The following is an 11,323-nucleotide window of genomic DNA, read 5'->3' as shown; positions in this document are numbered from 1 at the left end:
AGTATTGATATATAGTTTATTTACAATAGAAGTCAATGCTTTAAAGCATTACCGTTTGCCGAGTTTTGACATATGCATACCATCGTGTAAATGCTACCACAATAAAAATGTGGGAAGCGTCCCATTGGTTTGAAAATGCTCCCTTGGACTATTTGCATTCAGACTCCTTACTCCACTCCTATACACTGGCAAACACAGATAGATTTCTGTGCCTATACTTGTGCCTTTTCCAGAAATCCATTGACATGAAATCATGTAATACATAGCTTTCTGTGTCTGACATCTCTCATTGGCACAGCTGAGATGCATCCTTGCTCTTACATGCATTAGTAGTTCCTTTTTAAATGACTGTATAGTATTCTTTTGTACGAGTATACTCTTTTGGTTTTCTTTCATCTATATACCAGTTGTTGAATAGTTGGGCTGTTTCTAGTTTTGGCTATTAGAAGTACATGAGTAGAATATTTCAGTAAAGGTCCTTGTGTGAGCATGTTTTCCTTTCTCTTGGGTAAAACCGGGTGAAATTAAACCTCCTAGTAAGTACGAAAATTCCCGCTGTAGTAGAATAAGAAGAATGCGCTGCTGGAGAAGAGTGAAGAAATAGCTACAGAAGGAATGAAAAGGCTAAGCCAAAGTGGAAACAACACCCAGCTGTGGATGTGTCTGGTTGTGAAAGTAAAGCCCGATGCTACAAGAACAATATTGTATAGGAACCAGAGGTATATTCAGAGAAATCTGTTACCACGTCAGAGATTTAAATGCACAGTGCTCCAAGCAAAAAAAGGAAACAGAGGTATCAATTTACGAATTTGTTCCATGGAAGTGAGTAAAGCCATTGCAAGCATGCTGGAAAACCCAGAAGCAGAGAAGGAAATGTATAAAAATAGGTATTAAAAACCGTAATGTCTAGTTCTGTCATGAGTGTCTTTCTGAGACACATTCTCCACTAAGGGTAACCTGGGACTACCTATCACCAAAGTTTGTGGATGCATAAGAAAGTCTGCACTGGAAGGAAAAAAAATATAGTATTCAAGCCCCTTGCTCTTCCTCCAGAGACCCTGCGGTTCCAGGACTACCTCAGTGGCACAAAGACCTCAACATGCACAGCTCACGCCCAACTCAGGGAGCATGCGCAGTGTACCCCTTCCTGCGCATGCGCCTCGGTGCACGTACGCCTTCCTGAGCGTGCTGTGAGGAGTGTTGGGCCTGAGACGGGTGTGTTTATTCGATCCCGGTTCTTTCTGACCACTTGAGACTCACCAGGTAGGTCCACAGATCTGTCCTGTCTGGAGTTTAAGTGTGTGCACGTGTGAGGGGGAGCCAGCGAGTTTCGGGCGGGTCGGGCAGTGCGATCTGGGGCCTTTGAGGAAGAAGGCCCTCGAGGTCGTCATCTTTCTCCTCACAAGTGTCGCGACGCCATAGTTCTTGCCCTGGTGTTGGGAGAGCAAGGGCGGTGGGCAGAGGAGGGCAGGGGCCCGGATGATGGTGGGGGGAGACTTGGGGGTGCTCTTTGAGATATCTGGTTCACTGGGGCCCTGGAACTGATGAGAGGGCACAGAATCTGGAGCCGGCAGTGGGACCTGGGCAGGGGGCGGGGTGGGCGATTAAGGAGAGACCTAGAAACTGGACCGCGCTGGGGTTGTGACTGTATCGCGGGCTTTGTGGTAAGGTGCCAAGAGAGAAGTGGACCGGCTGCTCTGCATGCAGACTCACCTCAGCCACGGACACTGAGAAACTCCCCATAGTCAGGCTGTAAGACTGAGCCTTTCTTCGTGTTCCAACTGAATTCCAAGGGAGTTGGGGAAATAGGTCTGGTGAATAGGAGTGTGAGAAGAGCAATAGCCCTGAAGTTTTAAATTCCTAGCAGTATTTCACTAAATATCTTCATGATGGAGAATTCTGTTGTGAAATCACACTTCCTCACAAAAATTCAGCCTTCCTGTGTACCTTAAGGTGATTTCTCTGCCAGCTTAGCAGAGACACAAATGGCTTTGCAAGCAACTGTATTTTGGTTTAATTGGAATGCATGTACACTCATACTTAACCAGAGTTTTCTTTTAAAAGTATGTTCACATTAAAAAAAAAATAATCAACATATGGTCATAAAAGTGGTCAAATATAGCTGTGCTCTAAAATACAATATCTAAATCACAATATTCTACTTTCAGGGAGAAATATGAATGGGCAAGGGGCATCAACACTGGGACCTGTAGATCCAGATTGCTCCCGGCTGGATGAACGTGTGGTTGTGAGTATCTTACCATTTGATGTTTTCTATTCGCACAAGTTTATTTTTGAGAAAATGATGTTAAGTAGTACAGAGGCAGTGATACAGGTCTTCCATGCTGATAAAGGGTGACAGCTTGTCTTAGGAAGGAACACGGATCCAGATATATTACAGTCTGGCATTGCCTGGATGAGTATACTGTTAAATTGCCTGGAAATGTGCCCAGTGACTCCCTCCTCCTGCTTATTAACAACAGATTGCATACTTCCATCCCAGCATAGATTGAAATAACTTCCAAAGTCTTTCTGGGCAATTCTTATGGGAGCTAACTCTTCTCTGTGGGAAGAGTCACTTTATTAAAAGGAAGTACACAGAATTGTGTTGGAAAAATATTGTTAGGTTTACTTATGATCAGATATATCTGTGTATTATCTATATTTATCCTATTAGATGTATTAACAACAAAATGTTTTTATTTGCATGCACACTCTCCTAGGACCCGCAGCCCAGTGTTGAGCAACCTCAAGAAGAGGAACCACCAGCTGAGATTCAGGATATCACACCTGAAAAGGAGGAAGTAACTGGAAAGGATCCAGTGAATCCTGATGAAGAGAAGGAGAAGGATGCCTCTGAAGGTAAAGTATATCTGTGCATCATGCCTTAAGACATAATCAGTCAGAGGAGGAAAGGAAACATTAGAAAAGGACTTCAGACAATTCCTAAAATCCTGAGGAGAGTATAGTTTGCCAGTTAGTGTGGTCGCTCAAATTTTCCCTTGTTTTCAAGACAAAGAGAGAGGGGGCAACTAAGTTGTCTGAGGACAACCCTGGAAAAGGAAAATGGCAATAGCATTCAGAAACTTCTGCTTTCCCTTTTCTCCAGCAAAACATTCCTGGAATAATGCTCCTGAGGTTCTTAGTCGTTACATCTTTACCATACTATCCTAAGGCTTTTAATTCATAACACTGAGGGAATTAATATCATCATTCCCTTGTTTATATTGTATGCTTTACAGCTGAATTCATGCGTTGTTTTTAAAGATTCTGTCCTGGAAACTGATCTCCGGGAATTGGCTGTGGCAAAGACTGGGGGTCAGGGTGGAGATGGTCCTGATGTCAAGGAGGAGATTGCATCAAATAGAGAGCCTGTTGAAATGCCAGAAGCAGGTATGTCATCCATTCAGAAAGTAATTTATGTGGTTTCTGTTTTTCCAGAATATTATATCTTTCATAATATAGAGGGAACACTACTATTATTTTAATAACAGAGTTCACATATTCTTTGAAAGATAGTTCAGACCCCAGATGCCTGAGTGTCTGACTTACAGACTTTGGAATAAAGAAACAGACAGGATCAAAGCCCTATCGAGTTGAAAATAGGAAACCGTTTTCTTCATTGTATAAGTACTTTAAGCAACAGTTAATAATTTTCAGGTTTTTTTTTTTTAATTTCTGCTTGTAACAAATATGGAATGCATTTGTAATAAATATCAGTTTATATGAAATATGCTCAGGCATTCAAACACGTTCTGGTACCAGCTTTAACATAATGTGTGTGATTCTATGAAATCCCTTAACTTCTAAACTCAACTTTACTCATGTAAATTGTGAATTCAGAACAGATACACTAAAATGCTCATTTTTCAATGCTCATTCTTGCGTTCTCTGATTCTCTTTGATGGAATGCATACAAGAATACTCTTTTTCATGATGTATTTATCATAAAATATCATCTCGACTCAAATTATAACAGGGGAATTGAGATTTCATTTTCTGATGGGGGACACATGTACACCCATGGCTGATTCATGTCAATGTATGGCAAAAACCACCACAATATTGTAAAGTAACTAGCCTCCAATTAAAATAAGTAAATTAATTTTTTTAAAAAGAAAATGAGCCAACATTCTGCTTCGTGTTTGTTAAATTCTCTCAAATTCTGAATTCTCTAGCTCTTAAAAAAAATAGTTGGATTTTCAGTCCTTTCCCCAGTGAAGCATGAAATGACTGAACAATGAAATGGCAAAAGATAGTCTAGTTTCCTGTTTCTGTGGCTGATCAAGTTGAGAGTGTGCATGTAATCAGTGATATTCAAGGCAGGTGTGAGTAAGATACATATGCTAGGCACACCACCTGTCCCCACGTTTGGTCGTGTTTCAGGGGGAGGGTTGCTTATTTTAGTTGAAGGATCATTGCTTTACAATACTATGATGGGTTTTGCCATACATCCCACTCTCACTCTTAAAAAACTAATAAAAACCTGAGCCTCATGATATGATCGTCTCTAATCATATGAAGTATGTTATTTTTCCTCTTTGATACATGAGTTTAAAAAGTTTTGAAGGGCAAAGATTGTAACTCTAGTTCTTCCCGCGTAATCAACTTAGTATGTTTCACATACGTGTTTTCCAAATTGCTGACAATTAATTGCATGGTTCTGATTTTAAAGGAAGAATTTCACAGTTAGGGAAGAATTTACTGTGTATTAGCCTTCTAAATATGTTCACTTTACATTTTTGTTCCATTCCATTAGAACATTTAGACGAAAATACAACTTTCAGACTACTTTCAAGTAACTACACAGCATGATTAAAATGTTCTCATAGAAAAATCTTAGCCCTAAATATGTGTGCTATTTCAAAAGAAAAATACATAAATTACAAAGTCCATAAATACAAAATCCTACACCCAACATAAAAGGTAAGAAAAAGAGCAACAGAATAAACCTAAGGGAGAAAGAAAAAGATACTGAATAAAAGACAGGTATGAATTGTTAGGAAGAGGAAAGTAAACTCAACTATTAATAAATAAAGACAGTGTGCTAGTTTACATAATTTTTTAACATATATATGTGTGTGTATACACACACACATTTTTAAATATTCTTTTCCGTTGTGATTTATCACAGGAGATTGGACATAGTTCCCTGTGCTGGGACTTGTTGTTTATCCATTCTGAATAAAATTGTTTGTATCTGCCAACCCCAAATTGCAAGTCCATTCCTCTCAGTTTACATAACTGTGAAGAAAAAGGACAGAGCCCAAGTATACATAATAAGAAATATGAACCCAGACAATAACAGTTAGTATCTTACAGAATTAAAACTGAGTATAATCTGGAACTCAGATATTTTCAGAATATTGATGAAATGGCTAATAGGGTGGGAAAACAAATATTATTTAACATACCCCACAGTAACTAAATAACTAAACATCACAAATGCCGTGGATGAACTTGAAATTGGTCAGAGTTGTCTCTCAAAAGCAATTATCATTCAGAAACGAACAAAAAAATCTGCTTTTCCAGATTTTCTTTCTCTCTTACTTGCTTTTCTCTCTGACTCATACTCCCTCTTGCTCTCCCTTTTCTTCTCTTCTCTCCTTTTTTCCTTTTCCTTTTTTGGTGTGGCTGTGAGAAACAGTCCTATTTCTGCTTCACATTTTGATGTCATCATGTCGCCAGTGATAGTAATGACTTAAAATTAGTGTCAGCATATAATTTATTATACCAACTGGAATGCTTTCCAGGGTGAAAAGAAACATTCCGAATTACATGAGGGCCACAAGTAAAAAGGGGGACAAATGTTTAACCGACTTCAAACAACCATATCAGGGATAAATTAGAACAAATGAAAATTTCTACACTTTTCCACAGTAGAGAAGAAACAAATGCAATACTGGCCTCTTTATTTACTTCACTTAAGCAGTAAGAGTGATAACAACTGCTTAGCTATCCTATATTCGGACTATTATTTCAAACCAACACATTTGAATGATACTTTTTTGGGACTTTTTGTTTCATTTTTTGTGTATTTTGTTTTTCTTAGGGTGTTTTTTGTTGTTAGATATTTTACTGAATGTGTACACAGGTTTGCCTTCTACTGAAAACGACCTTCTGATAGGTTCAGTTGATTTCATTTGTTCTGAACTCTTTGTCCTCATTGTCTTGTATAACTAGGAAGAGTAGTGTGTTTTTAAAAATACTGGTAATATGCTTGAAAAGTCTATAAAATCTCTAGAGAGGATTAACTGAAGGTAAGCCAAAGGGTCGCCCTTAGTGTTCTTGTTTTAGTCCATTTTATAAAACTACAACTGCAGTGAACTTTCTATACTTCTCTTGTCATCGAAATAAAGTTCTGCTAAGTAACTTCTTTAATGTTTATATTGTAGGTGAAGGGCAACCATTTCCTTGAAAGAAGATAAACTGAAATGATCTATGCTGTTCTTACGTTGTATATTTGACTGTTAAAGTTCTGTCAATAAAGTTTCGTTTTCTCCTGGCACATTTTTTGTTAAAGTTATCCCTGGCTGTTTAATGTTATTGAAAACTCATGGCTTGTGATTTTTATTGTCTAGTTGAGGATGTATGTAGAGACAGAATGTTTGTATATAGATTTTCTGTCCAACAATTCCTCTAAATATGCATATTAATTCCACAAATTTAGATCTAGATTATTTTTGCTTTGCAAAATAGACTATTATATTTGAATATCAACAGTGTCTACTGGCTTAAACCTTAAACCTTTCCTCATTTTGCAGCATTGAACAAGCCTAGCCAGAATAGTCTTGACTAAAGCAGGTGATAACTGGCATTTTTTCCGATAGGAAATGAGAAATCTTCTCCATTTCAACCTGTTTGTGTTGCTTTTTTTGTAGATATACTTTATCAGAGTAAGTTCCATTCTATTCCTAGTTTGCTGTTTTGAATATAGATTAATTTTCATCAAACACTTATAATGCATCAATTGTGATGATCATAGAATTGTTTCCCCTCCATTTTTCTATTAATGTGGTGAATTGCAGTGGTAACCTTATACATGTAAACCACGCTTGCACTTCTAGGGGTAACAAAATTTGGTCCTAACATATTCTTTAGGTGTAATCTACATGTTAATACATATACATGCATATATATACCCACACATAAAAAATTCATAAAAGGCTTTCGTCTTCTCTTGAATAAATGGGTTTACAAAATGTGCCACCCAAATCTCATACGGTGTCCCTGATGAAATCATTGACAGAGAAACAATTTTTTAAAACTTAATATATTTGTATGGTCCTATAGAGAAATGGAATGCCAAAGCCACTGTTAACGGTTGTAGGGAGATAGGACAAAACTGCTGTCAAATTCCATGGCAAATGCCACAACATATCTTTCACACATTTCTGACTTGCCTTCCAAGTTTTTTTGGGTGCAGGGAGAGAGCAGCCACAAATATCTTTTCTTCTCCATGACGTCCCCTATTGGCTTGATAGTGACCAGATCTCAGAAGCCCTCCAACTGTGTGTGTATGTGTGTGAATCACACAGTCGTGTCTGACTCTTTGTGACCCCATGAATTGTGGCCCGCCAGGCTTCTCTGTCCATGGAATTCTCCAGGCAAGAACACTGGAGTGGATTGCCATTCCCTTCTCCAGAGGATCTTCCCAGCCCAGGGATCGAACCCTGGTCTCCTGCAGATTCTTTACCGTGTGAGCTACAGGGAAGTCCTCCAGCTGTCTGATTCCTCCCTTATATCCTTATTACTATGTAATAACAAAACGCTTAGATCTCTGAGGCCCCATCTCCATCCTCACACACCAAAAATATATATTTCTGCAACATAGGACCTATTCAGAATGCACTCTGCTTAAGGAATAACGGGATTATAAATAGCAGCTGTTGTGCCCTTACAGAGGTATGAAAACCCAGGTCCAAAAGGACTGAAAATGGGAGGTCTTTTGATTTCGTGGCTGCAATCACCACTTGCAGTGATTTTGGAGCCCAAGCAAATGACATCTGTCACTGCTTCCACTTCAGTTCAGTTCAGTCCCTCAGCCGTGTCCGACTCTTTGCGACCCCATGAACCGCAGCACGCCAGGCTTCCCTGTCCATCACCAGCTCCCAGACTTCACCCAAACTCATGTCCATTGAGTCGGTGATGCCATCCAACCATCTCATCCTCTGTCGTCCCCTTCTCCTCCTGCCTTCAATCTCTCCCAGCATCAGGGTCTTTTCAAATGAGTCAGCTCTTTGCATCTGGTGGCAAAATATTGGAGTTTCAGCTTCAACATCAGCCCTTCCAATGAACACCCAGGACTGATCTCCTTTAGGATGGACTGCTTCCACTTACCCCCGTTCTATTTGCCAGGAAGTGATAGGACCAGATGCCATGATCTTAGATTTTTAATATTTGAGTTTTAAGCCAGTTTTTTCACTCTCCTCTTTCACCATTATCAAAAGGTTCTTTAGTTGCTCTTCACTTTCTGCCATTAGAGTGGTATCATTCTGTGTATGTGAGCTTGCTGATATTTCTCCCAGCAATCTTGATTCCAGCTTGTGAGTCATCCAGTGCAGCATTTCGCATGATGTACTCTGCGTATAAGTTAAATAAGCAGCATGACAATATACACCCTTGTCGTACTCCTTCCCCAATTATGAAGCAGTCATTTGTTCCAACTCTGGTTCTAAGAGTTGCTTCTTGACCTGCATACAGGTTTCTCAGGAGGCGGGTCGAGTAGTCTGGTACTGCTCTCTGTTTAAGAATTTTCTGTACTTTGTTGTGATCCACGCAGTCAGAGATCTTAGCATAGTCAGTGACACAGAATTAGACGTTTTTCTGGAATTCCCTTGCTTTCCCCATGATCTGACGGATGTTGGCAATTTGATCTTTGGTTGTTTTGCCTTCTTGAAACCTAAGTTGTGTATCTGAAAGTGAAGCCTAGCTTGAAGGAGTTTACTAACCAGGGGGCTTCAGAAATTGGGGACAATCTAAATGGAGAAGCTTAGGAATTGGATGGTGTGAAGGAAGCCTGATAAGAGAGACAAGAAAAGGAAGCTCTCCTTTCGATGTTGGTAGCAAAGTGGGCAGAGACTAGACCATGCCTTCAAGTCCTTGTATAGGAGAGTAGCCTTTATCTCGAAAGTGATAGTTCTGCAACTGTAAGAGGGAGGGAGAGGGTGGGAAGAGGGAGACAGACACCCTGAGTGAATATGAGAGACCCGTTAGAAGGGGGTTGACAATTAAATGGAGGGAGGCCTTGGACTAGAGCAGATGTGGTGGACATGGGGAAAAGTAGACGCATTAGACATTTACGAAGTAAAATGGACAGAACTCAGCAAGAATCTGGACTTGAGGTGAAGGAGAGGGAATTGTAAACATGGTTTAGACCAAGTTTCTGTGTCCTGTCATAAGAGTACAAAGGTGTCATGGGGAATCCTGGAAGTTGGCCAGGTCTGGGAAGAATTCCAACATACGATTTTTATGTTTTTTGAGCTCATGGTCTAGATGGATACAATAACCAATACTGAGATACTTAAAATTTCCTTTTCCTTTAAAGAAAGTATTGAGGTATAATTTATATACAATAAAAGCCAACACTTTAACGTATTACCGTTTGTAGATTTTTGACAAATGTATACCGTGGTGTAAATGGTACCGCAATAAAAATGTAGAAAATGTCTCATCGTTCAAAAATGCTCCCTTGGGCTATTTGCCATCAGACTCCTTCCTCCACTCCTATACCCTGGCAACCACAGATACATTTCTGTGCCAACAGTTGTGCTGTTTCCAGAAATCCATCGACATTAAATCATATAACCTGTAGCCTTCTGTATCTGGTTCTCTCATTTGCACAGTTAAGATGCATCCTTGCTCTTACATGCATTAGTAGTTAGTTTTTTCTTTTTTTATTACGGTACAGTAGTCCTTTGTACACTTTGTATACTCTTTTTTTTTTGTATACTCTTTTGTTTTTCTTTCACCTGTATACCAGTTGTTGAATAACTGAGTTGTTTCTATGTTTGGCTGTTAGGAATACATGTGTGGATTATTTGAGTAAAGGTCCTTGTGTGAGCATGTTTTCCTTTCTCTTGGGTAAAACCGGGTGAAATTAAACCTCCTAGTAAGTACGAAAATTTCTGCTGTACTAGAATAAGAAGAATGCGCTACTGGAGAAGAGTGAAGAAATAGCTACAGAAGGAATGAAAAGGCTAAGCCAAAGTGGAAACAACACCCAGCTGTGGATGTGTCTGGTGGTGAAAGTAAAGCCCGATGCTAAAAGAACAATATTGTATAGGAACCAGAGGTATATTCAGAGAAATCTGTTACCAGTTCAGAGATTTAAATGCACAGTGCTCCAAGCAAAAAAAGGAAACAGGGGTATCTATTTATGTATTTGTTCCATGGAAGTGAGTAAAGCCATTGCAAGCATGCTGGAAAACCCAGAAGCAGAGAAGGAAATGGTTCATCAAAGCCTGTATAAAAATAGGTATTAAAAACCGTAATGTCTAGTTCTGTCATGAGTGTCTTTCTGAGACACATGCTCCCCTAAGGGTAACCTGGGGCTTCCTATCACCACAGTTTGTGGATGCATAAGAAAGACTGCACTGGAAGGAAAAAAATATAGTATTCAAGCCTCCTTGCTCATCCTGCAGAGACCCTGCGGTTCCAGGACTAGCTCAGTGGCGGGAAAACCTCAAGCAGCACAGCTCACGCCCAACTCAGGGAGCATGCGCAGTGTACCCCTTCCTGCGCATGCGCCTCGGTGCACGTACGCCTTCCTGAGCGTGCTGTGAGGAGCGTTGGGCCTGAGACGGGTGTGTTTATTCGATCCCGGTTCTTTCTGACCACTTGAGACTCACCAGGTAGGTCCACAGATCTGTCCTGTCTGGAGTTTAAGTGTGTGCACGTGTGAGGGGGAGCCAGCGAGTTTCGGGCGGGTCGGGCAGTGCGATCTGGGGCCTTTGAGGAAGAAGGCCCTCGAGGTCGTCATCTTTCTCCTCACAAGTGTCGCGACGCCATAGTTCTTGCCCTGGTGTTGGGAGAGCAAGGGCGGTGGGCAGAGGAGGGCAGGGGCCCGGATGATGGTGGGGGGAGACTTGGGGGTGCTCTTTGAGATATCTGGTTCACTGGGGCCCTGGAACTGATGAGAGGGCACAGAATCTGGAGCCGGCAGTGGGACCTGGGCAGGGGGCGGGGTGGGCGATTAAGGAGAGACCTAGAAACTGGACCGCGCTGGGGTTGTGGCTGTATCGCGGGCTTTGTGGTAAGGTGCCAAGAGAGAAGTGGACCGGCTGCTCTGCATGCAGACTCACCTCAGCCACGGACACTGAGA

General features: G+C 40.7%; 1 protein-coding gene across 1 annotated transcript; it reads left to right on the top strand.

The window, feature by feature from the left end:
- The first annotated feature begins 1,234 nt into the window (after window positions 1–1,234).
- Window positions 1,235–6,457, top strand: LOC133052224 (X antigen family member 5-like). The gene is made up of 5 exons (XM_061136990.1): window positions 1,235–1,263; window positions 2,169–2,248; window positions 2,724–2,862; window positions 3,268–3,393; window positions 6,396–6,457. Exons 2-5 carry the CDS (start codon window positions 2,177–2,179, stop codon window positions 6,416–6,418), a joined length of 360 nt encoding a protein of 119 aa, XP_060992973.1. The 5' UTR covers window positions 1,235–1,263; window positions 2,169–2,176; the 3' UTR covers window positions 6,419–6,457.
- Window positions 6,458–11,323: the final 4,866 nt, after the last annotated feature.

This window comes from Dama dama, chromosome X (assembly GCF_033118175.1).
Source record: "Dama dama isolate Ldn47 chromosome X, ASM3311817v1, whole genome shotgun sequence".
NCBI classification, from domain to species: Eukaryota; Metazoa; Chordata; class Mammalia; order Artiodactyla; family Cervidae; genus Dama; species Dama dama.
This window is presented reverse-complemented; position numbering and strand designations above follow the sequence as displayed.